Consider the following 27,779-nt stretch of genomic DNA (forward strand, 5'->3'; position numbering starts at 1 on the left):
GAAACCTGGATTTGTATAATAATTCTTCCATTTATTTTCCACATGAGCTTTAGAAAATCACTTCACTTTAACATATATTTTAACATATTTAACATGTATTGGACTACCTGCCATCAAGGGGAAGGGGTGGAAGAAAGGCGGGGAAAAATTGGAACAGAAGATTTTGCAAGGGTAATTGTGGAAAAATTATCCATGCATGTGCTACTACTGGGCTTATATCCCAAAGAAATACAAAAGAAGGGAAAGGGACCTGTATGTGCCAAAATGTTTGTGGCAGCCCTTTTTGTAGTGGCCAAAAACTGGAAGATGAATGGATGCCCATCAGTTGGAGAATGGTTGGGTAAATTGTGGTATATGAAGGTTATGGAATATTATTGCTCTGTAAGAAATGACCAGCAGGAGGAATACAGAGAGGCTTGGAGAGACTTAAATCAACTGATGCTGAGTGAAATGAGCAGAACCAGGAGATCATTATACACTTCAACAACAATACTGTATGAAGATGTATTCTGATGGAAGTGGATATCTTTAACATAAAGAAGAGCTAATTCAGTTCGAATTGATCAATGATGGACAGAATCAGCTACACCCAGAGAAGGAACACTGGGAAATGAGTGTAAACTGTTTGCATTTTTGTTTTTCTTCCCAGGTTATTTTTACCTTCTGAATCCAATTCTCCCTGTGCAACAAGAAAAATTACCCAGGCATATGTTCTGTCAATAAAAAGTTATAATAAAAAAAAAGAAAAAAAGAAAAATTATCCATGCATATGTTTTGTAAATAAAAAGCTTAATTTTAAAAAAAGAAAATAAAATCACTCCACTCTCTGGGCTTCTATTCTGTATAAGATATTTATGGATAATTTTCTCCCCTCAGACCCTCATGGAGGCAGCCCAAGAGCCTGCTCCAATTCAGAAATAGTTGCAATCCCCAAACCCCCAGCCCAGCTCCCCCCTCCTAAGTAGAGGAGAGAGATCATTCCAGGAGCCAGTCTTTCTCATCACGACCAGTAATAATTGTTGACCAACCATCACCAATGAGCAGAGGAATTCAGGAGCCCCAGGAGTGGCACACCCCCAGATACAGATCTTGATTCTTTTCATAAAGCACTTAGTATATACTAGATGCTGTATAAGTAGGTGCTATATAAGTGTTAACTATTACTATTCTCTGTAAAATGGGGGGGGTCGTGAACCATTATGGATGAACTCGTCTGCTCCTGGGAAGATGACCCCAGCCATGTCAATTGACTGTGATTCATAGGGCTGGTGTGCCAGCGGAAGGGGACCCTCGAGGATTGACAGGAGACCATATGTATAACCACTATCTCCCCTCAGGCCCTGAGAGGGCCAGACCAGGCCCCTGAACTCAAAGGCCTTGGGACTAGCTGGGTTTCCATTCTAGTAGCCCCAGACATCATCATGAGGAGCAAGCCCACTGGAGATGCAGCCTGACGACTGGTCCTGCAGAATTGGAGGCTCCCCCAAATGTTCTTGTCACCAAGACAAAGTCCTTGGCTATCAAACGGTTCAGCATCAGAAACAACTAAAATTTTACCAGTGGAAGGACATTAATGAAAAGGCTTTATGATCACTACCGGCTTTGCCTCTCCACCCCAAGAACCATGGGACCTTTCCATCTGACTTACAACTGAACACTGTAAATATATATATGTTACTTCCCATTCAAATGTGAGCACCTTGAGGGCAGCGACTGTCTGACTTCTCTATCCTGTATTCCCAAGAGCTCTGAACATACCAAGTGCTTAATAAATACTTTATTAATTTATTCACTTCTACTTCTGTCCTGTGTTTCACAAAGACTCCAAGGCTTATGGGAGGCTAGAAAGAAAGAGAAAATATTATTAAAAATTTAAAACATTATCACGGATACAACCCTGCTAAAATAGTAGGCTGAGGAAAGTATCGTATAAGAGAATAAAACATGAGATGACAGTAAGTTTCATGGCCTTTGAGAATAAATAGGATGGGTCTATTCAATCACCACATACTAGCCCTGACCTTTTGTTCTGAACTTTAGTTTGGGGAAAAAACGTGAGTTGACTTAATAGACTTTGATTGTCTATTATTTATTCATGCAGAAAAAGTCTTATAAGCCAAACCCCTTTTCTACTGGAAACGTAATTGAGGCCCACAGGACTGGGGTTAGTTGCCCAGGGTTCCAGAGGTAAAAGTGGTAGAGGCGAGATTAAAACCTGAGCTCTCTAAGGGCACACCTGGGATTTTTCCCATAGTTCCACTCATAGGGCTTTGGAGAAGTTAAATGTTACCCGTCATCAGGAAAAGGTTGGGCCCCAACCCTCCCCCTCAGCATACCCCCATTCTGAAGTGCTAGAAATGAGATCTGATCCTTTCACAGGCAGCCATGCTACATACTGATAGCTACTCCCTAGGCTGACCAATGATGGATGCTAAAAGAGCCCACAATTCTGTTCCTCCATCAGAGCTGGAAGTCCCCAGAGGGAGGGCTTCTCATCTAGACCCCCTTTTTATATTAATGAATAAGCATTTATTAAGTCCTTACTATATACTGTGGAGGCAGCTATTTGGCTCAGTGGATAAGCACTGGGCTGGGGACCAGTCACATTACCTCGATTTGCCTTAGTTAGCACACGGGAGAAGGAAATAGCAAAGCACTCCCATCTCTTTGCCGAGAGCCTTGGCGTGCTATGGTTCACTGGGTCACTTAGAATCAGATAGGGATCCAACAGCAGCCGTGGGCTGAGCCCTGAGGATAGAAATACAAGCCAACAAGACAGGGACCTGACATCCTCATTAAGGAGAGGGTGGTGAGGAGGGAGGTGAGATGGAAGGCCAGAGGCATGGTTTGGAAATGGCTGGGCCCTGGTCCAGGAAAGATGATGAAGAGAGAAGGCTCAGAGAAAAGTGACTCATCCAAGATCACACAAGCAGATCGAAGCAGTTCCTCTGGCTTCAAATCCATCTTCGTCTCCATTGCAATAGATCACCTTTAAAATATAGGAAGTTCCCAAAGATTTTATGCAGTAGTGGCTTAAAACTATTATAAAATGGTAAATAAAAATAAACTTTCTCTATGTAATAAATATATATTACTTACTTTTATATCTATGTCTATTCTCTATAGAGATAATATAGAGAGATATTTTAAATAAATAATAAGATAAACAATAAATAGCATAATCCTAGATAGATAAAAAATATAGAAATATAGGGTGTCACCAAAGATTTTATATAGACACACATATACATGTGTATGGATATATCTGGATGTGTATATACATAAATGTTTACATAAAAGCTTTGTATTCCCCAAGTTTCTTCTGAGGGTACAACAAGTTGGCAGAATATTCAGCTATGAACTAGTCTAATCATTCTGGAGAACAATATGGAATTATGCCCCCAAGATTATAAAACTGTTGATACCTTTTAACCTAGCAATACTGCTATGATATCTATATCCCAAGAAATTAAAGAAAGATAGAAAGGATCATATACACGAAGATATTTATAGCAGCTCTTTTTGGGGGTGTCAAAATTTTGGAAACTGGGAGAATGCCCATCCAAAATTCCAAAAGCTTCATGATAAAAAAAATTAACCCCAGATCGAGAACTAGTCAACTCAAAATGCTGGTTGAAGAATTTTTTTTCAGAACATGACTAATGTACATATAGGTTTTGTATTACTTCATATATAAAATGACTACCATATTTTTTTATCATCTCAATGGAGAGGCGAGGAAAGAGAGAATTAGTCATTGAAAATGAAAATAAAATTTTCAGAAAAAGGAAAAACTTTTTGGAACTAGTGCAATGTAGAAATTACTTTATGTTTGAGCCTATTCTCCCCAGGAACCAAAGGAGACTATGCTCCTAGGTAAGGAGGAATCTCCCCACTTTCAAGCTCCCTCGTCTTTCTCCACTAGAATATAAGATCCTTGAGAGTAAGGAGTGTCATACTGCTTATATTTGTATCCCAGGTGTTTTACATAACACTTGGGACATAGAAGTATTTAATAATGCTATTTATCTCTCTATATAACTCTACCCATCATCTATCTCTATCATCTATCTACCTATCTGCCTATTTCAGTTCTTGCTAGGTCTTCATAGCAAATATTCCTTTTTAAAAGGTAATTTGTATCAATTTGGTTAAGTGAGAATCTGACACTGATAACTGGTGGCTAACAATGGGGAGATACACTAGAATGGGGGTTCAACTTAATAACATTAAAGAAAACTAACCCCCTGCTCTTGGAGATGCCTCTAGAAGCGTGAGGGGGAGATGTAGGGAGCCTCATTTTGGAAGAGCGAGTCCAGAATCTTGTTACATCGATAACTCTATTGGATCTCTGTGTATCATTAAAAAACATGTCACATCACCAGCCACTCTGTACTGAGCAACCAGATAACTCTGGGAATCCAAAACCTGGGGAAAGAAGGAGCAGAGGAGAGAAAGGTGCTCCGTTCTGACTGAACACAGTAAATTCAATTACCTGTCTTCTGACGGGAACCATCTGTTCAGGTGATAGTAGAAAGAACACTAGACCTCTTTTGCATCTGCTCTGGGCTCAGTGCCAGCTCCATCAAGACCAAGACAAATTCTCCTGTGAAACTGAACCAACCACAAATGAAAATGCTCAGCCCAATTCCTCAGTTTTATACTTGAATCAATGACCTGTATCTACATGTGTGTATGTGTATGTATTGTTTCAGGAGATCCATTCCCATACCCTCTTGACTATAAGAAAGTTTCTAACCCCATAGCAAGCATTATGCATAAGCTGATTAAATTTTCTTCTATTTCAGAGCTAGTTTTTGAGCAACTCAACTCCTCCTACTCCAGTAAAATTTATAAGAACAAAATAATGTTATGCCTCAGTGCTCTGCGTGCCGATTCTAAATTCCATAAGCCCAAATGCTATCTTTCAAAGGCTCATTACAGCAGGGCTGTCATTTTCCTCGCTTCACTCCATGACTTTGGATAGTACCCTGTTTCTTCTGTTAGCAGAATTTTAAATGTAGTCCGACAGTTCTCAGTGCCTAAGTCCTTGACACCATCAAATACAGTTCAACATCCGAAATGGATATGGCTCTTAGAGATGGAAATGACCCTAAGGAAGACAAGATGCCATCTGCTTTGTCACTGCATGGCGGCCTTTCCATTTCACTTAACGATGAACCCTCCTGTCTGTCTTGGCTATGTGAGCTTCTTGAAAACTGAGTGCTTAATAAATGTTTTCCCATTCATTCATTCAATTCATAGTGTTCAGAGAGCACTGGGAACGGCTTGAAGATGATACTAAGTTTAAGAATGAGCTGGTCCTTGGCCCAATAAAGTTTACAGTGGGGAGATAAGACTGGCAGTTAAAGATGATCACTTTGTGAATCCCCTTTGACCCAGCAGGATTTCTACTGGGCTTATCTCCCAAAAGAGATCATAAAGGAGGGAAAGGGACCCACATGTGCAAAAAAGTGTGGCAGCACCTTTCATAATGGCAAGGAACTGGAAACTGAGTTGGAGAATGGCTGACTAGTAGTTATGGTATATGAATGGATGTTATGGAATATTATTGTTCTATAAGAAATGATCAATAGGATTATTTCAGAGAGGCCTAGAGAGACAGACATACCTGAGCTGATGCTGAGTGAAATGAACAGAACCAGGAGATCATTGCACACGGCAACAAGATGATTATATAATGATCAATTCTGAAGGATGTGGCTTTTTTCAACAATGAGATGATTCAGGCCAATTTTAATGAACCTGTGATGGAGAGAGACATCTGGACCCAGAGAGAGGACTGTGGGAAATAAATGTGGACCACAACATTGTATTTTTACTTTTTTGTTGTTGTTTGCTTCATTTTGTTTTCTTTTTCATTTTTTCTTTTTGATCTGATCTTTCTTGTGTAGCATGATATTTATGGAAATATGTATAGAGGAATTGCACAGGTTTAACATATATTGGATTACTTGCCATCTAGAGGAGGAAGTGGGGGAGGGAGGGAAAAATTTAGAACTCAAGATTTTGTAAGGATGAATGTTGCAAATTATCTATGTATATATTTGAAAAATAAAAGGCATTAATTAAAATAAAAGAGTGGACTTCAGGATATAAAGAGGAAAGTTACTTATACACTTCTCATTTGGGAGCCTGAAAGGACCTTAAAAACCATCTCATTCAAACCCCTCTTATTACAGAGGAGAACATTGTAGTTAAAGGACCTGTCCAGAGTCTCACTGGGCATAAATCCTTTAGAAGCAGGATCTGAACCAACATCTTCCTACTGCAGAACCAATGTACTTTGAGTTTTGTTTTGTTTTGTTTTGTTGGGGCAATTGAGGTTAAGTGACTTGTCCAGGGTCACACAGCTAGGGTTAGTGTCTGAGGTCAGTTTTGAACTCCCGTCCTCCTGACTTCAGGGCTGGTGCTCTATCCACTGCACCACCTAGCTGCCCTCAGTTTACTTTTCAATGGACAATATTCATTTTACGGATGAGGAAACTAAGGGTTATGGATGTGAGGGGAGAACTGAGATTGGAACTAGCCTCTCACTGTAGAGCCCTTTCTACACAAGAAAGGCAGAGAGACAGAGGGAGACAGAGGGAGAGAGAGACAGAGACAGAGACAGAGAGAGAGAGAGAGAGAGAGAGAGAGAGAGAGAGAGAGAGAGAGAGAGAGAGAGAGAGAGAGAGAGAGAGAGACAGAGACAGAGACAGAGACAGAGACAGAGACAGAGACAGAGACAGAGACAGAGACAGACAGAGAGTGTGTGTGTGTGTGTGTGTGTGTGTGTGTGTACACAGGTGCATGAGGGAGGGGAGAACAAAGTGCCATATTAGGTTTAAGGGAGAAGGAGGCTGTTTCAGAGCTGGGGGATCATGGAAGCCTCCCTAGAGAGGTAGCAGCTGGATTAGACTAAGAAAGTGACAGAATTCACTTGGGGGAAGGGCACCTGGGGAGGAAGGGAGAGGAAAGGCAGGCCTAAGGAAGGCGAGGCAGGAACCAGGAGCTTTGCAGACTGGGCGGGCCGGACCAGGGAGGGAGGAGGGAGGAGGTGCGCAGCTGGGCATGCGGGGCGGGGCGGCGAGCAGGGCGCGCTCCAGCCCGCAGGTGAGGTCTGGTGAGCGCAGCCGCGCAGTGGAGGCGCCGCCGCCGCCGCCGCCAGCCTCGGGCTCTGGGGCAGCCTGTGGGGAGCGCGGGAGCAGTGGCCGGAGATCCCCGTGCCCCTCGGATGAGGAGGAGGGCGAGCGAGGACCATGGGCGGCTGGGCGGCGGGGCCGCTGCAGCTGCTGCTGCTGGCGGGGCTGCTGCAACTAGGCGCGGTGGCGCAGGTGGGGCGCTGGACAGGTAAGTGCGCTCGGAGCGGCTCCGGAGCTGGAATGGAGCTGGAAGGACCTGGGGTGGGGGAGGGATTGCGCCTCGGAGAACCCGGCCAGGGCTCCCTGAACACCTGGAGCCTTTCCCTCCCAGCGGAGCTCTCCATTCGCGCCGGTCTCTCAGCTGGCCTTCTCTCCGTCCCCATGGCTAAGGAAGTCCCCGCGCCTGCCAACTGGGGCGAATGTTACGCACCCGCCCGGCCCACTGTGGGAGCGGCTAGGAGCAAGTTCCTCTCGTAACTCTGGAGGAAGGGAAAAAGTCGCGAACGCAGTAGAAGGGCTGGGAGAAGCCCGACGGGCAGAGGAGAGTTTCACTAGTGAGGGAGGGAGAGAGGTGCTGAGCTCCCGAGTCTAACTTGTCCTACAGCTCTTACTATCTCCTGCTCCGCGGAACAAAGTTGTAGGAAAAACCATCCAATAGGAGCGGAGACTTAGAGCTGGAAGACACCGCTCTCTAGTCCAATTTCCCCCTTTCCAGAAGAGGAAACTGAGGTCCACAGTCCCGGAACTCCAGACAAAGCGGGGCCCGAACCCAAGTTCCCCGAGTTCAAATCCCGGGCAATTTCCCCTTAAATCTTGACAGTTTTAAGGTTTGCCAGGAATTCCATCCCACCTCCTTTTCACTCTCGTCACACCCCCACCCTCCTCCTCCCTTTCAGGGCTCTGGAAATCTGCCTCTGGTAAATCGAGTTAGAAAATGAAAGCGATTACCCCCAGTGGGAGGTTGTAATTTTACTGTCTTTCCTGGTAATTGCGCTTAGAGGCTCCTCGCTAAGGCTGCACTTTTCCTGTCCCCCACTGCTCTCGGTGTTGTTTTATTGCACTCTTCTTAAAAGAGGGAAGCTGGGAAATGAGGCCCTACAATTCGGATTTATATTCGGATTCTAAAAATTCAGGGGGCCATCCCATCAACATAGTAGCTTTAGGAGCACCTGTCATTAATCACGAGAAATGATTTCTGAGGAACCACAATTCCTAGAATAAAGATAGAGGGGGAAAAAAAAAAAAAGAGGAAGAAAGAGCATTTGGTTTTTTCATGAAGTAAGCAGCTTTAAACGGTGACTATTGCTTCCTGCCCCATTAGACATTTGCTATGATGTCACCCATTATCGTGGAAAAGGCGTAATCTTTCAATAAACTGAAAAGAAACTAGGTCAGGTGTGCACAATCAGGGGAAATACTTCCAGCCAAATAAAGTCTTATTGAAATCATTAAACTGACGTTCAACACAACTGATCAATATGTAACTTTTCTCCTTGTTCTCTTTTGCATTGCTGAATGTTTTATGGATACAGAACATTTAGAATAGCCAATAGCCTCCTAGTGGAAAAAGAATGACTTGACATCCTCACACCTGGGACCCCTACTTATTAATGCTATGGCCTGATACGTCACAACCTCTGGGAGCCTTCCTTTTCTTCAACCTAAAAAATGAGGTGGATGACAACTCTGACAAGTCACCTCACCAGATCCTTGTGAGAACTGAATTAAACGATGGGTTTAAAACGCTTTGTAATTTCCACGGGCTGTATAATCCAATCCAATGACATTTACAAAGTGGCAAAGCTTCACAGAAAGGGATAGCAAAACACAAATAGAAAAGAGTTACTGAGCCATACGTGAAGATCCCTGCTTAGGGGAAACCTATTAACATTGTTTTATTGCATTTTTATTTTATCTTGTTAGATATTTCCCAATTACATTTTTTTTTATTTTAATAGTTTTTACTTACCAGATATATGCATGGGTAAATTTTACAGCATTGATAATTGCCAAACTTTTTGTTCCAACTTTTCCCCTCTTTCTCCCCCCATGGCAGGTTGACAATTACATGTTAAATATGTTAAAGTATAAATAAATACAATTTATGTATACATGTCCAAACAGTTGTTTTTCTGTACAAAAAGAATCAGACTTGGAGATAGTGTACAATTAGCCTGTGAAGGAAATCCAAAATGCAGGCGGACAAAATTAGAGGGATTGGGAATTCTATGTAGTGGTTCGTAGTCATCTCCCAGAGTTCTTTTGCTCGGTGTAGCTGGTTCAGTTCATTACTGCTCTACCCAATTACATTTTAATCTGATTTCTGCTGCACTAAGGAATGCCATGTGTTTGATACATTTGCTTTAAACCACTGTTACACTATCATTCATAGTGCTTTGCACATCACAGTTACTAAAATAAATAAATAAGTAAACTCATAACTTTGATTAGACAATCTTGGTAGCCCAGGAGGAAGAGGTTGGAGTTGTTATAAAAAGCCAAAGGCGTGGGGTTGGGAGGAGAGGTGCATTTCTTAGTTATTTCCTCTGATTTTCCCCATTTTCCCCTAGGTCCCACTCAGGTTTTTTGGGTATTGATATCCTCTCTAAGCCAACAAGAATTTGTTAAGAGTAGAGAGTTAGCAGATCCTAATGAGAAAGAAAGTTGGCTCCAGAATCAGGAAGAAATGAATTCAAGTGCCATCTCTAACTATATGACCCTGAGTAACCTATTTATAACCTCCCAGTGTCTCAGTAGAGGAAGTGCCAGGCTGCATTGGTCGATAGAATTCTTCATTAGAAATATGTGATACCAATGAAATAAGTTGCTATGCTGCTGCTGGTACTACTACCATGGCCATCACCACCACAACTACTAATAATAATATGAGGCACTGGAAGCACAAATGCAATGCGTGTGTGTGTGGGGGGGGGTTCCTACCCTCAATGAGCTTTCATTCTGTGGGGAGAGTTGAGATCCATGTAAAATGATTGGCATATATTGGTCATTTGGGGACAGTAATTTAGTTCAATTCAACAAATATTAAGCCATGTGCGTGTTAAAGGGTCTGTGCTAGATACTAAAGATAAAAAACCAGGTAGAAAAAAAAAAAGTCCTTAGCTGTCAAGAAGCTTATATTCTACTGAGGGCACAATATGTAAAAAGAGAGGGAAATATCAGAAAGTTTGAGGAAGGCCAAAAAAGTGACAAGTCGGGAATAGAAGATGGTAGTTTAAGCTGAGGATGTGAGAAAGTATTCCAGGAGCTGACACTGCTCAGTACAAATATAAAGATAGGAAACAAAACCATGTAGTCCAGTCTTTTGAAGGATGAAGAAAGTGAAGCTCAGAGTATGGAAGTGACTCAAGTCAGTCACTCTGCTGACAAAGAAGCGGAGCGGGATCCATGTCTATTCCGGGGAGGGATATGCTGGAGAATCTGGAACAGCTGTGGAGGCAGTATATATTCGGAACTCTTAACTTTAATCTGTATTATTAACGCTTTTTAGGATTAGACAGCAAAAGCAAAGTCTAATTTGTGGGCTTGAGGATTTTGAAGTGTAAATGCTCACACTGAAAATGTAACCATTTTCCTGAGTGGTTCCAGCACATCCCTAATCTAGGGGAACGGACTGCGGAAGGGCACGGTATCAAGTGTGTGAGATTGGGTTACTTATGGTTTCAGCCTGATCAGTGTATACCCCTCATCTTAGAGGTCAGCTCCAGTTTTTCCCCCCAATCTCCAGTTTTAACAGATCACTCTGGTCTTTTTTCTGTGATCATCTCCTATCACAGTCCAGATTACATTACTTTAGGAAGGAGATGCTACAATTTATTTTCCACTTCCGAGTTTCACCAAAAAGTGACTAACACCAGAGAATAGAGCCATTATCTGGTCTCCTAGTGACCGATCTGACTCAGCAGGAAGCGTAGTTTAAAATTAAAAATTAAAAAAGAGAATCCCAGAGATCCTTCGGATATCCTCACTTGACACACGCACTGGCTGTTTTTACATGCCTGTACTTGTGTTGGATAGGAAGGAACATGGGGCTTGTGGGCAGGAATTTGTGCTGGATTTATCGCTCCTATCTGCTTGGGACTGTCTGTGCCAGAAAGAATTAAGTACAGATAGATGCAGAAGAACAGAACGGATCTGAGGGATAGCAGGGCAATCCGAGTGGTGCTTGTGATTGAGGTCAGTGGTAATTATCCAGAAGCAGAAGCACAGGTGATGGGACTTGGGAGTTCCCAACCCTTAAGAGAAGCTAGGAGCAGCTGAGCCCTCCGCCTTAATGATGAAGAGCTGTTTCTACCCTTCAATTATAATTCTGGATTATAAAAATTATACTTGCAATCAAATTACTTAAAATCATTTTTTACAGCTTTGTAATTAGCCCTTCACCCACTTTCCCAGGATAGAAAACAGCTTATTCTAGTAAATAGGAGAAAGGTGGTCAATTCTCTTTTGCTTTGCTTCCTAAATATGGCTCAATTTGCCATCTTCTTTGGATCATGGATAAGATCTGGGAGAGGGTTTAAAGATCATCTGGCCCAACTTCTCCTTTCTACAAATAACGACCTGAGGCTCAGAAAGTCACATAATACATGTCATTTGCCCCCCCAGAGCGTCTGATCCCAAATCCAGCCCTCCAACTGTCATTCTTCCTGCATGAAGAAGAGTGGTCTGATTAATAATGAAAATAATTTCAGGAGAGTAAAATATTCTGACTCTTCTTTCCAGAAAGATTCATTTAAATATTGCTTAAATGACCAGAAGCCTTGAATACTGTCCAAAATGCAGGACTTGACAGGAGAATGCTATTTATGGTTCAGGACTCAACTCTGATTCTATAGAACAAACACCTTCATTGTAAGCAAATTCATTCCATGATGAAGAATTTGTCAAGGAGAGAACTGATTCTTTTGGATTATTGCAGAGACTGCAATATTACAGACTGGTATAGGAAAAAAAGAGTCTGCCTTGGAGTCATCCTTGGGTGTGAGGTTTGGCTCTGTCAATTATTGGTTGTGTGGCTATAATAAAATTCCTTCCATTTCCTGGGGCTCAGTTTCTTTATTTGTAAAAGTGAAAATATCTATTGCACTAGATGGTTTCTATCCCTAATCTGTAATTCTACTGTGTGTGAGTTCAATTTCTAGTTAACATTCATTAAGCACCTACTGTGTGTGCTAGACATGTCACTCTCTTCCTCTTAAAATCTCTCACATCCTTCAAAGCTCAGCTGACACCTCCTGAATGAGACTTTCCTCAATTCCACCTCATGGCTGCTTCTCCCCCAAATTACCTAATATCTACCTTGTATAGATTTGTATACATATGTAGATTTATATGTGTACATAGTATGTTTCTCTTATATGTTTACATATTATCTTAAGGACAGGGATTTTTTTCTTGGTTTTCTTTTTCGGAATGCCTGACAGATTGTAGGTGTTTAAGAAATACTGATTGAATACTTGAAGAAAAGTAAATTCCTAAATATAGGAATTGTACCTTTCAGCAATTACATAGCTGCTTGGAGGATTGAAAATCAATGGAGGACAGTGACTAATCTCAGCAATATATCCATCCCCCGAGAAAGAAATGGTGTCTGACTAAATGGAAGCATACTTTTGATCTTCCTTTATTTTTCTTGTGGGTTTTGTTTAGTCTGTTTTCTTTTACAACGTGACTGATAGGGAAATTTGTTTTGCATGACTACATAGGTATAACCTATATCAAATTGCTTGCCTTCTCAATGAGAGAGGTGGGGAGGCTGGGAGGGAGAGAATTTGGAACTCAATTTTATAGACTAATGATAAAAATTGTTTCTCCATGTAATTGGGGGAAAACTAAATGCTAAATAAAAGATTAAAAAAATAACTAGCATTTGGGGCAGCTAGGTGGTGCAGTGGGTAGATCACCAGTCAGGAGGACTTGAGTTCAAATCTGGTGTCAGACACTTAATACTTCCTAACTGTGTGACCCTGGGCATTGGATTGGAAATAACCCCAATTGCCTCAGCAAAAATAAATAAACTAGCATTTATGTCACAGTTTAATGTACAAAGCACTTTACATATGCTCATATGATCCTCACAATAATCCTTGAGAAGTGTGAACTATTATTATTCCCATTTTGCAGATGGCAAAATTGAGGCAGGCAGTGCTTGTCACCTGCCCAGGGTCATACTTCTAATAAGTGTCTGAGGCAGGATTCAGACTTAAGTCATCCAGACCTCACATTATGTTCCCCAATTGCTTCCATCCATTGCTTGAGGGCCAGTCTTGTTCATGTTTTTTTCCTGTGCCCTCAGGACATCGTATGTAGCAGATGCCTAATAAATCCATGCTCAGTTCACTTATTAGTTTAGTTGGTCACTTTGGAGAATGAATAAGAACCAGACCAAGGATTTGGTTGCCATCAATGCCAGTTGATGTGGCCATGCTTGTTCCATGGCCACGGAAGGCACCCTCATTGTGGCCAGCTTTCTTAATGGCATGAGCCAGTTGTTCGAAGGGGTAGCTAGATGAGCACAGTTATTCTGGGACAGTACAAGCCTGTGCTTAATAATGAGGGTCAGCTGCATTATCTTCACTTATAAAGGATGGCAAGTGATTAGTAATCATGACAGCCACAACTGCCAACCCCTGCACGACTCATCGTGGTTTATTAGATAATCAATTAGAAAATGGAAGGAACCTCATGGCTCCTTCAAATGAGGAAGCATTTTGCAGATGATGTCCAGACTGAGGCCCAGACAGCTTATGCCATTTGTCCAAGGTCTCACAGGACTTGAAGCTTGGTTTTCTGACTTAAAATCCAGGGTTCTTTCCACTGACCCATGGCTGTCCCAAAATACTAAGAAACTGAGTCCTGACTTCATTCCTTTTTTCCCAAATATTTTCAACTCACTCCCCTTATCAACTGTTTTCTCTGGAAAATGTGACTGATTTTATAATGGAAATCAATGGCAAAATAGTTATTTGGTTTTTCAGAAATTTTGTGGGGACCAGAGTTTTATCTTTGATGCTATGTTTAAAAATATTTCTATATTCATTTTTTAAAAGAAGAGTTCATTCTGGGTAAAATGAGCCACCCATTTAAAAATCATGTTGTATTGCATGTAGAAATGTGTTAATTTGTTGGAAACTGCCGTGCTTTCTCATGGGGCAGCCAGGTGTCATAGTGCTTAGAGTGCTGGACTTGGAGTCAGGAAGACTCATCTTTCTGAGTTCATCAGACATCCTACTAGCTTTGTAACCTCTAGCAAGTCACTTAATGTTACCTCAGTTTCTTCATCTGTAAAGTAATCTGGAAAAGGAAATGGCAAGCCATTCTGGTATTTTTGCCAGGAAAACTCCTACCAGAATCATGAAGAGTCAGATATGACAAAAAATTCTGCTCAATAAAAATCCATTTAAACTTGGATTGTGAAAACATGGTTGGTCTTTGAAAAATCTCGCTTTCGAGCGCTCAGTCCCTCAAATGAAACAAAATTGAACATCTTTTGGATAAGCTTGTAGGCAGCACAGGTGCTGTGATTTTTAAATTTGAAATGAAATTCAAAGCCAGGAGGTTCTGATATTCTACTTTCGCCCTCCTGAAGCACTAATAAAAAGACACCTTGAAAGATGTCAGAGTTTGTAAATTCCATCAGCAGGCCTTTCCTGTTATCCTCTGGAGGTTTGCACAATAGACACCCCACATTTCTTTCCTCCAAACTAAGCACATATGATGAATATCCATGCCTGAGGGACACTAGGAGCTTCTTACCTCATCATTTTCTAGAGATGGAACAGCAGGCTGTAGTTTCAGCAAAGCCAAGATGCTCAAAAAAAAAAAAAAAAAAAAAGCAATAGATTTGTGGAAGGAGCCTAAATCCTTCAGAAAACTCTCCACACCTTAGCCGTTTTGCTATGATGATGATAATTAATACCAATGTCACTGAGAATACACGATTGGAAATGGTATCTTTTCTTAGGAAAATAGGCATGGAGAAATGTTGCTGTCATACTCTCCTGACCAGCTCACTGAAGTCTTAATGGAGTTGGTTTCTTGGGTGTTCTGGCTCATGGCCTTGGTTAATTCTTTTATCTTTGCACATTGCTAACTTTCCTGTTCCTTTCATGTCCTCTCAGATCCCTGAGGCTTGGATGTTCTCCAAAGCTCTGTCCTAGGTCCTCTTCTTCCCTATATGTTTTCTTGGTGAGCTTATGACCTTCTACTTCCACTTCCATGACCTTAGTTTGTCATTTTGGTGCAAATGACCACAAGCCCTGTATTTCCGATCCTAGTCCTTCTTTTGAGCTATACCTCCAAATTATCAATTGGATATCTCTATCTGGATGTTCTTTTGGTATGGCCAAGATGTCTCTACTGGAGCTCATCAAATCTTGCTGGCATTTCACTAGTCTATACTATCTCAGATTATACATAGATACTTAATAAATGCTTAGAATAAGACAATTTTGAAAGTAACATTGACTTTATTGTACGTATTTTAAAGCAAATTGTACATAATCAAGATTCATGCAATTGTCTTTTTCTTGTCTATTTTATATGGAAATGTTCTTCTTTGGGGGACATTTATTCCATAGAAAATTTTTCTAAACGTTTGTTGGGTTGGATGGGATTATATCTCTCAATGCTTTTAGAAGCTTGATTAAGAATTAGCGAGAATGATGAAATAATTAAAAAGCAGATTCCATGCTTTTTCTTTAGCTTTTCTGTACCCATTGTGAACTTCTCCTCCTAAGTTGCCAAAGTCTTGCATTCATTTCAATATTTTCCAGGTAATTATTATGCTCAGGGTATTATGAGTAATTCCCATTCTGGTAATGGTTTCTGATATACAAAGCCAAGGATTGTATATATGATATCAGGGAGTATGTAAGTATCAGGTAAATAGTGCCAATAAGTAGTACAGAAATAAAGAGGAAGATGAGATCATTTTTGCTGGAGTGATTAGGAGGAATTCATGATTGAACATAGTTTTTGGGCCAGATTTCGAAAGATGGCTAGAATTTAAATTATTAGGAAAAAAAGGGATTTTCAGAGATTATAGACTCTGAAGTCTGACAGAGAGTTTCAACAAGGTCAGACAAAAACTGAACTAGAGCTAAGGAACTAAGGGAGAGAGACCAGATTATTTGTGGTGATGAGGTAGAGGTAGCACGAATTAGTCTGTTGAAGTCAGGGATGGTTTTGTTGTTATCCAGTTGTTTTTAACTCTTCATGACTCCATTTGGAATTTTCTTGATAGAGATAATGGTTTGCTAGTTTCTTCTCCAGCTCATTTTGCAGATGAGAAAACTGAGGCACACGGCGTAACGTGACTTGTCCAGGGTCCCACAGATACTTATTTAAACTCAGGAAGATGATTCACCTGTTAGGGATCTTAGAAATCGCCTAATACCAACTAAATCATTTTGCAAATGAGAGAATTAAGGTCCAGAAAAGAGAAAGTACCTAGTCAAGAACACATGAGTAATTAGTGCTGCCTTCAAATCCAAGGCTCTTTCTCTTAGGCTACAGTCTTGACAAGACATAGTATACCACTGGAGATAAAGGATAATCCTTGGAACCAGGAGGATTTGAATTCAGCTCCTTCCTCTGACCCATCCCAGCTTCTAAATTCTGGACCCACAGTTCAACCTCTCAGGCTCCCAAACATGTCTCTCAAACTATAAATTAGAGATAAGGTCTGATCTGCAGTAGTGCTGGGAGTTTCTGTCCAAGAGAATTTCCCACATGGATGCAATCACAGGTCAATCCCTTTACCACAGAATAAAGAAAAAGAAATTAGCACTTGGGGAAAGGGTAGGGTGTAGAGTTGCATATACTACACACACACACACACACACATATATATATATATATATATAATATATATATATATATTATATATATATATATATAGTATATATAATGTATGTATATATGTGTGTGTGTGTGTATGCATGTATAATTGTTATAAGAGGTGACTCTCTGGATGGGAAAGAGAGACATAGCTGATGAAAAACAAAAGATATTAATAAAAATTTTATTTTAAAAAGAAATAACTATGCTGCTCTTACTATGAACACTACTGTATAATTCAGTGGCATTATAGGTTAATAGGAGTGGAGGAAAACTAAATACCATCATGATGATGTCTCCTTGGGAAAATGCATTCCTTTTGGGAAGTACCAGTTGATAGATTTGGTCCCAGTAGGTCAGTTGTCTAAGAAAGGCTACAACCCCAATTACTGAGTAAATTCTTCTTTTGGAGTCGTCTCTTATCTGTTAGTTGAGACTTCACATTCTGGCCAATTCTTGAATATGCCTTAGGCTCACAATACCTATTTACAATCAGAGGGAAGTGGCTCTCTCCTAAGCATGAAGGGATATCCTTTATTTCCTGTTCCTAATACAACATGCAGATGAAGTTGGCTAAAACCAGCTTACTGTATGAAAGGAGAAAATGAAATATTTGTAAAAGACAAAATTTGTAATAGATAAAATGAGATATTTGTAAAGTGCTTTGCAAACTTTAAAGAGCTATCCAAACTAGCTCTTATTCTGTTACCAGGAAATGGAAGAGCTTAAGTGACTTGTACCAAATTATCAACTGGTATCATGTTCACACAGCTAGCAAATAATCTAAGATGAGATTTGAATCTAGTTCTTTCTGCCTCCCAGTCAGTTCCTTTCTGCTACTATTTTGCCTCTATTTCTTCTGTGCATGTGAGCTCATGTGTCCATTCATGATCACATATCAGACTTGATCTTGGACTCAAAAGATCAAAGACTTAGAGCTGAAAGGGATGTTAGATATTATGAAACAGTATTGAAAAAAACCCAAGTTCAAATCCCATCTCTACATGGCCTAGGAGGCAAATTACTTATCATTCTTGAGCCTTTGTTTCCTCTTCTATAAAATGAGGGATTAGCATAGATCTCCATGAGGAGCCTTCCAGATCTAGATTCATGGTCTTAGGATCCAGTCCCAATTCTCGGAGATGGGAAGTTACTTGCCCTAAATCACACAGGTTGTAATTACCAGAGCTGAGATTTGAGACTCAACCTTCTGCTACCAGATCCAGTACTCACCTGGCTGTGCCCCCATAGTAAACCACCTTTCTTGTGCTCCGGATAATTATTGCGTGCAAACATAATATGTGAGATGGATGGACAAGTGCATTGTGTCTGGCTATGGAGGGGGGATGTGAGTGGAAAGGCTTGGGGAAGAAGGAATTGACAGCCAGAGAAATCTCTCTGCTCAGCCTGGGAAGAAGATGACTTTTAAAAACAATGTTTTCTGGCTATTTTTATCCTCTGTGGTTTTTAAATGAAAATCTTCTGGCCTGCTTAAGTGTCAGAGTTCCTTGTTCTGATATAAAGCATAAGTTCTGTGATTTTCAGTGTTGGCCAAGAAATCACGTTTCAGCTTCAGGGAAGGAGGAATGCCATATGGGGTGCCCCTCGTCCCTGATTTAGTAATGATCCTTTTTCTTGAGTTGGATTGATGTCATTGGTTCATGGAGAATATCCGCTACCATCCTGCCTCTCTCTACTTCTGTGTGTGTGATTTTACCTGCCCATTTCAGAATCACATATTAAGCTTGGCCTTGGGCTTGTAAGACCAAACACCTGCACCTAGAAGAGACAAGGACATTCCTTTTGTCCATACTCATCAGCATTGGCTAGCAATTTCTGATTTTAGAGAGTTAACTAGGGCCTTCAGAGATTGTCTCGTCACCTGTATGTGTCAGAAGCAGGCTATAAACCTAGATCTTCCTCATTCTCTGACTGTCCCTAATAATTAACTCACACTTGTATAGCACTTTAAGGCCTATAAAATACTTTCCTCCTATAGAACTTTGAGGTAGATAGTGTAAGGATTATTAGCCACACTTTGCCGAAGAGAGAGAGGTCATAGTGTTAGAGCCCTGAGGTCCTTAATCTGAGATCTGTTCATCGAGAGAAAATTACACACACAAACACATTTTTAAAAGCTGAGCTTTTTAAAAGCTCAATTTCAGCTAAACACTAATGAATATAAAAATTGGCCATTTCCATCAACTTTTAAAAAATACTATTCTGCATAAAGGCTTCCCCAGACTGCCAAAGGGGTCCATGACACAAATGAGAGCCTCTGATCTAGAAGAATTCTAAGAAGTCATCTAGTTCTAGTCCATTTGATTTCCTTTTCTGACACAAGCCCAGGAAGGTTATGAATAGGCTAAGATAACATGGGTGTGTCGGGCAGGATTCTTTGAAGTAAAGAGCCAGTACTGTTTCCACACTGACTTTTCAGAAGCTGACCCAACTTCAGGTTGACTGATTTCTCTCAGGTGACTGTGGAATAGTGTATTTTTAAATTTTAATTATTATATATATATATATATATATTTTTTTTTTTTTCTGAAACAATTGGAGTTAAGTGACTTACTTGCCCAGAGCCACACAGCTAGGAAGCGTTTTAAGTGTCTGAGGCTGGGTTTGAACTCAGGACCTCTTGATTTGGAGACAGCTACTCTGGCCACTGTACCACCTAGCTGCCCCAGAATAGTGTGTTTCTTGAACCACAGAACTGCACACTCCTGCCTCTGCTTTCTCTCTCCTTTTCCCTCCTCCCTTTATATCAGGAAGGTTGGCCCAGTGCCTGACAACAGAGTGACTCCAGAAGGTGCTTTTAAAGGGGGGAAGCTCCAAAAATCTCCCTGTCCCTGATTTAGCCTTGAATCTCTCTGGCTCATTGCCCTGACATCACTGCTGCAGTCCTATCTGAGGTGCTTGTAGATAATAGCAGTAATGATGCCCTTGTTGATCTAACACCTTTCTTCTGAGCTGCTTGGTGAGTATACAAACATCTCATTAATTCTCACCACAGCTCTGTGGGGGAGTTGGGAGGCAGGTGTCATTATTCCAAATTTGCAGGCCCTGGAAGCTGGTTCCTCTGGCTGCCAGAGGTGAGATCTTCACCTATGACTTTGAGAATAGAACCACTGTTGGACTCCTATCTTTTGCTGCCTTCAGAAGAGCAGAGTTTAAGGCCATTGTCCAGGGTATCATTTATTGGATCTTGAATTTAGACTTGGAAAAGACCTTAGAGTTCATTTATTCCAACTCCCCTTTTTACAGATGAGAAAATTAGGCCAAGAGAAAGGATACTTAAGATTTGAACCTGCATCCTTTGATGTCAAAGGAGTGGTCCTTTTCACTGAATTGTTCAGTCTCTCTCTGTTTATCATATTTATCCAAATGAAAAGGAGCAACTAACTGGCAAAATACATTAAGGTCCAACTGTGTGCCAGGGAAGAGATAGCCTCTAATTCAGGAAGCCTACTTGGACACACACTAGCTGCATGGCCCTGGACCAAGCTCCCGCTCTCAATGCCCCACACAACTCTATAAGATTAAAAGGTACCAAGAAGGTGCTGATTTGAGTCCCAGATTACATTTCACCTTCTTAAAAGAAGATTTTCCTTAATGCAGGTGCCCAATTGGGTAAGATAAAATTTGTTAGAGATTAACGCAAAGTCTAACACTTGGATTTTAAAAAAATCAATTTTATACCAGTTCATAATGGAGGTGCTATAGTGAGATAGCAATTTATCTGAAAAAAGAACTGGGGGTTTTATCAGACTCCACTCAGCAGCATATAAGAGTCGGCAGGATGCTGTGTCCGCCAAGAAAGCTAATGCCACTTGTGGCCATTAGCAAAAGAGGAGATGAACTCCTGTTGGCTTTGGGAAGCAGCAGGGAATGCTCTTTCAGGTGGATCAGTTGAATTCTTTCTTGTTCTGAGATTCGGTTTAGGTTGAATTAGAATTTGATATTCATCGAAAATTATCCTTATCAAATGTTGTCATCCTTGTTTCAGTATTGATGGGAGAATTTGAAAATGGAAATTTTCTTTGAATTTAGAATAATAATTTTAGTAGACCAAAAGTGAATTAATCCTATCTAATTGATAGGATTATCAATTATCAAATTTTGACACTTTTTTCAGAGCATATGGAAGTCTGAAAAGTACTTTATATAGGTTATTTTATTTAAGCCTCACAAACCTATGGTGAGTGTTGTCAATGTTATTATATTCATTTTACAAATGAATAAACAAAGGCTATACAGCTGGCCTGAGGTCACAGGACCAGTATCAGCGATAGGACTGGAGTCTGTATCTTGCCTGACTCCATGACCACCATCTACCTTTTCACTTAGAGCACAGTATTTCTCTGTGCAAAGGTTGGAAAGAAGATTCAAATACTAGTTAGAATAGTTTTTATTGACAGTGAATGTCTCCCTTCCCTTCCTACCTTTCTCCCTGATGGATTTTCCCAGCCAGGAACCAAACTGAATGAATCAAACTTGGGTTTCTAGTAATATAATATTTCCCAGCCTGCCATTAGACTTGGAAGGACAATGGAAATGAACTTGAAATAAGCCATTTTCAAGCAGAGACTGAAATAATCAGGAAGAACAGCTCACTCCGTTCTTTACTTATTTTTAGTTAGCCAGCTCATAGTTTGTATTCAGTCAGATAAATAGGCAATATCTTAATAACTCATCTGTCTCAACTAATCCCTAAAGAATGTACATCCTGTAGTCGAATCTGTCTTGTGGAAGCTCATATCTTGTCAAACTCCAGTCCTTAGGCCAGATTCTGTCCTCATATTTGTTTTGTTGTAAAGTGAAAAAACACAGGGTACTTTGACAATGTCACTGACAGGTTGTCTAAAAATAATTTCAGCCATTTCTTCTGTCATCAGAGTAAGGCACTATTTTCTTCCCTGTGACTTTTCAGGGCCTGGAAACTTTTATATTTTCCAGTCTCTAACATGATCTGTACCTCTTCAAATTGATTTGGTAGAATTACAAATTACGCTGAATTTTGGATTCGTGATTTTTTTTAACACCTCTAATACAAATCATAAAATTCACTTTGCAGCTCAGAGCCTGAGAGTCCCCATTTATAATGAGTGGGTATGAAACATCTTCTGCTGAATCTCTACTAGCTCTATATCCTATGCTATTCTACAATAAGTCAATCAACAGGAATTTAATTAAGTTCTGTTTATGACTATGAGAGGGGAGTAGGGGAACAAGAAAGGAAGAAAAGGAAGGGAGGGATGAAGAAAGAAAGGGGGAGAGAAGAAGTTAGGAAGAGAAAGGGGAAAGGGAGAAGGCAGACAGAGACAAAGAGACAGGAGAGGTATATATACTATAGCCTAAAGTAAAGAACAATGAATTGAGGATCAGGACAAAGGGTTCTATTCCTGATTCTGCTTCTAATTCACTGTATGATCTTGCTTAATGATTATTTTACCTTTCTGGCTGGTGGTTTCCTCATCTGTAAAATGAGGGAATTAAACTAAATGATCTCTCTAAAGTACTTCCCAGCTCTGACATTCTCTGATTCTGTAAGCCTGAATAATAATCTGAAGTTCCTTATGAATCACCAAAGACATATTTAATTATAGTTTTAGTGTTCAATGTACTTTATTGTATTCTGATTCTCTGGAAAATGCTAACGTAAGTATAAGTCAATGGTTCCTAACGTTTTTGAGTATGATGATTCCCTTTTAATACCCCCAAACTCCGTATACTTCCAATGATAGTAATTAGCATGTGTTAGTAGCTAACATTAGTGGGAAACACAAGATAGCTATGATTTTAAAACATGAAGGATAAAACGAATCTTTCATTTCTTGGCTGAGAGATTATGAACTTGAGCTTTTAAAAAAAAATTCAATAGCTATATTTCAATGTAATTGATTGCTTTTGTCATCGCATGTATTTTATTTTATGCATTTAGAAACATTCTTCTGAGAAGGGTTCTGTAGGCTTCATTGGACATTGCCAGAGGGGTCCATTTCTCACACACAAAATGTTAACTGGGACTAAAGGTATAGCACCAAACATGGATCCTCCCACATGGGAGGTTTCCGAGACTTTCAAGTCGCTTTGGGCCACACTTTGAGAATCACTGACACAAAAATATATATAAGAATATATAAGAAAAGGATTAGGAGCAGCCAGCCCTGAAGTCAGGAGGACCTGAGTTCAAATCTGACCTCAGACACTTAACACTTCCTGGCTGTGTGACCTTGGGCAAGTCATTTAACCCCAGTTGCCTGGGCAAAAAAAGGAAAAGAAAAAAAAAAAAACATTAAAAAACTGAACTACTAAGAAAGGGCACATTATTAAGGACTTTAAAAGCCAAATGGGGCATTTTATATTTGATCCTGAAAGTAAAAGGAAGCCAATTATTGAGTATAGATCATATGATTTAGGGAGAACATGTTGGTAAGTGAGAGGAGGATGAATTGGAATGGGGACAGACTTGAGCCAGGACTACCAATCGTTTTGTTGTTATTCAGTCATAGTCGCCTCTTTATGGCTCCATTTGGGGTTTTCTTGTCAGAGCGATTTGCCATTTCCTGTTCCAGCTCATTTTACAGATGAGGAAACTGAGGCATCCAGGATGAGGTGATTTGAGCAGGGTCACACAGTTAGACTAATTGGAATTCAAAAGCTGAGCCTTGGGACTCCAGGCTTGGTGCTTAGCTGCCCCTAGCTAAGAATAGGCTAGGGAAGCATTCTGGGTACAATGTGATGTGCCCTGCGAGTGCAGAGGTGACATAAGTGGGAGATTGTGTGAAGGCCGGTGGACTTTGCAGGATCCATGTGAGGGAGGAGACAAGGTTGAGGGGATGTCGGTGAACTCCGCAGTCATGGAGAGCCGGGATGACAGGGCCAAGAACTAAAGCCTTTTCATCATCATGACCAGATGAATATTAATTTAATGGTTGATTTTTGCAAGGGCTAATGTTGAATAATTGTCCATGCATACGTTTTGAAAAATAAAAAGCTTTTAAAAAGAAAAAAAAAGAAGAAAAAAGAAAAGAATTAATAGTGCTCTAATACAGGTTCCTTGACAAAGATGGCCAGCAATCTCTGGGAAAAAAAGAAACTGTAGCCACACCAATAATCTGTGAATTAAATGAAGGCAGTCATGGCTACAAGAAAGGCCCACTCACAGAGTTGCCTTAGGGGAGTTAAAGGAAGGAGAAAGGTCATTTCATGGATTACCTGATCATCGTGATACTCATAATGAACATAAGCGGAAAGGGAAAGGTGTGCTCGCCAAAAGTAATAACAGCAGCAGCCTTCATAGAATGATCCGATTTGCAAATATTCTCTCAGTCCTCACAGTGACCCTGGGGAGGTAGGGGCTGTTACTCCCCTCATTTTTTTTACAGATGAGGAAAATGTCTGAGGCTAAGTGACTGATTGTCAGGATCTAAGTGTCTGCATCTGAACTTGGGTTTTTCCAGTTCCAGTACCAGTGCTCTCTCCTCTGGACCATCAAAAGTGTTTGTCATTGTCGTGGAACATGTTCAGTGCCCAAAGCAACCAACTGCAAGAGGGATTCTCTAAAGGGGGTGAGGTCCTCCAGATATCAAACTTCAGATTATAAACCCCCCTAAAAGGAAACCACAATGATTTAGAAGAGTTTAGTCTAATGATTTGCATGGAAGATTAGTAATTGGAAAAATTAGGAAATTTATCTTACTTTAACATGCAGAGAGACCATTAACTGGACCCAGAATGCAACAGAAGGGAAAGTATAGATTGGATTGCTCTGTTTCCCCAAACTTTCCCTTTTTTGTTTTGAAAATAACCATTTTATTGGTTGCTTATAAATTTCAAAGTAAAAATAAATTGTTTTAACAGAAGTTACTGTTCAATTTCCCAAGTTTATAATCTGACACACTTTTTCCTTCCTCTCCCAAGATTTGGGCCCCAGTTCACCATCAATAATCAATATCTGTCCAATGCATGTGTATTGATGGACTAGTTCCATCTGACTGCATGTCTAGAGTCTAGAGTTTCACTTACTTGGGTCTGTCCGTGTAAAAAATTAGGTTTAACACTTTGTGAGGGATTATGCATTTCCTTCATCTAAGATGTTCTGCAATATTCTGCAAACCCCAGACTCTCAACAAAACATCTAACAGAGTCACAAGAGATGCCGTGGATGGAGTCAGACCAAGTTTAAATTTGCTGTGTGATTCTGTTACTCAACCTCACTATCTCAATGGACTCATCCATAAAATGGACATGATGAAAGTATCTATCTTTCAGAATCGTCATAAGGATCAAATAAGTTAATATAAGTAAAGAAATGAATATACTTAAAATATGTATTAATATACATAAATATGTATTAACACATGTAAATGCTATTAATACTATTGTTATTATTATTAATACCTATAATTTTCTAGCAATGTTGGAAGGTTATAGCTCATGGGTGAACCAAAATCTTGGATAGCCCATGGATAATCTATGGAAAAATTTGTGGCAATCCTGAGTAATCTATGGATATCAACAACAATAATTACAATAATTTGCACTCCAGACATAGGGTAAGCAATGATACCATGAGATGTCTAACATCAAAGGGGTGGGTTGATCATGCAGCTAGAATGAAGTAGAAGAAGGGGTCTCTCTAAGTACATGGGTTGCCAGTATGGTAATGTGGAAAGACCCAAAGAAAGGCTTTCAGCCTGCTGGGTAGAGCTGGTATGGAAAAATTCAAGGGAGAAGATGGATAGGAGTCACATTGACTGAGGAGGCATTTTGGTCTTTTTCATTGATGTGACTATCCATATTAAGGAAATCTCTGATTTATTGAAGTGTTGTGGAATTAAACCATTCCCCAAACATTCTAAATAATTAATCATCTATCACAAAAAGGATTGGAGGAATATAGTACATTTCTCCTGGGTTGGTTATTTTTCTTTAGTAATGAGCTATTTTGACTTAACTGTGACTTGCAAGATTAGTCCAGTCTTAGTTTAATAGCTTGGGACTAGTACAACTTGAAGATAATGGAAATCCACTCAGTTCTGTGCCATTACCTACACTCTACCCATGGGAAAGAGAAGAGATATGGGAGTAGGGTTCTATTTGACACCTAGGAGTAGGCACAGGTTTATTTTTTTCTTCTTCTAAAGTTTCTTCTTCATCCATCTTCATAACCCTCATTGACTTTCAAGTTCATGTTGATTTCACGCATCAAGATTTCAGGAAATAAAATATGAATACGATATAAAATGGCCCTAAGGCACTTTATGGTGTAATCATGAATTATTTACAGTGGTCATAAACTGAATTATGTTTGTTGTTTAATTCAAATCAAAGTTCCCAACTTAATTTCCCTCAGTGTTCAATGCCAGGATGTTTTATAGGCTTCTCCCATTTTCTGTATTTATTTCTCCAGTCGCATTCTGAACCAATGCAGTTCAGTTTAACCCTAAAATAAACTTAGCATTGGTCTGGGGGTCACCCAGTTGGCTATTAATAACAATAATAGTAATGACTCACATTTATATAGCACTTGGCAGTTCACAAAGACCTTCCTTCTTAATTTCTGTAAGGTGAACAATGCAAATTTTTATAATGGAGGAAATCAAGGTTTCTGGCTTGTGACTCACCCAGTGTCGGCCCTCAAACCCAGCATTTTTCTTGGTGTGGTGTTTTTCCCAATATTCCATAACATTAAAGATAGATAATACAAAATCCCCAAAGTCCAGAGTCACCTGGCCCCCTTTTAGTCTGATGTGGCCCAGTGGAAAGGAATTTCCTTAAGGTGAGTTCCTTAAAGCCTATTGTTAAGGCAGAAGTGTCACCATGTTGGACCACTGATTGATTTGCTTCTGTTTAGGGAAGTTCCTATGGCTTTGTTTCCCCTACATTTAGGCCAGGAGTGAAAGGCTGTACGGAACAACATCAGCAGAGCAAACTCCATCTAATCCAGGTAACTGATAAGAAGTGGAAAGGTGGGTCACAGTCCAGTCTACCTTGATTAACTAGCTCTAGGGCCCTTCCCATCATTCCCTGTGAATCTGCCCAGCAACAACAACCAGACCTGGGCTTTCTGTCAGGTTTCCCATCCCTTTGGACACCTGAGACTCCTCCTGTGCTCCCCTTTGTGATCGTAGGGCTGGGGAGCCACATGCTCATGTGGCTGTGAGTACTTGCACTCCCTGGCCTGTGTGCCTCACACAAACTCCTTTACCAGTTTAATATTTTCCTTGGAATTTTACAGACTTGTTAAGACACGAACCCTGAGGGAAATGTTTCTGGATGAATATTGCAGTAGCAAGTATTTCAACATTTAATTTTTAGGAATTATTACAGGGCAAATCAGGACTTTTCTTAAGAACCCTTGTTTGAAAGACATGATTAAAAAGTAGGGAGAAAACTATTTCTACCAAATATGACTGGGCTATATTATTGAAAATATTTTTTAAAAAACTGAAACAACTTAAATGTCCATTGTTTGGGGAAGGACTAAACTGGTATGATGGATCAACTGGGAGGAGGAAGGGAGCCCTCACCATCATGAAGATTAACAAATGAGAACAAAATGTTCTACAATGAGAACAAAAAGAAAAAAACGTCTACATAAAATAATGCAAATTGAGAGGCAGATTGAGGAGTGAGAAACCATGAATGTGATCATGCTGTAGTGGAAAGAGCAATGAATTTGGATTCAGATGGTTTGGGTTCAAATCTTCTAACTATTGTGCTTCAACTCCAAACCAAAACAATTTTAATGTGAAATTCAGATGAATT

At 40.2% G+C, this 27,779-nt stretch overlaps 1 protein-coding gene across 1 annotated transcript in view; it reads left to right on the forward strand.

The window, feature by feature from the left end:
* The first annotated feature begins 7,056 nt into the window (after positions 1–7,056).
* Positions 7,057–27,779, forward strand: part of CDCP1 (CUB domain containing protein 1) — a 66,147-nt gene continuing 45,424 nt past the window's right edge. The window contains exon 1 of the mRNA XM_074271580.1: positions 7,057–7,353. Coding sequence (XP_074127681.1) covers positions 7,263–7,353 — 91 coding nt within the window. The 5' untranslated portion in view covers positions 7,057–7,262. The remainder of the gene's footprint in view (positions 7,354–27,779) is intronic.

This window comes from Sminthopsis crassicaudata, chromosome 5 (assembly GCF_048593235.1).
Source record: "Sminthopsis crassicaudata isolate SCR6 chromosome 5, ASM4859323v1, whole genome shotgun sequence".
In the NCBI taxonomy this organism is placed as follows: domain Eukaryota; kingdom Metazoa; phylum Chordata; class Mammalia; order Dasyuromorphia; family Dasyuridae; genus Sminthopsis; species Sminthopsis crassicaudata.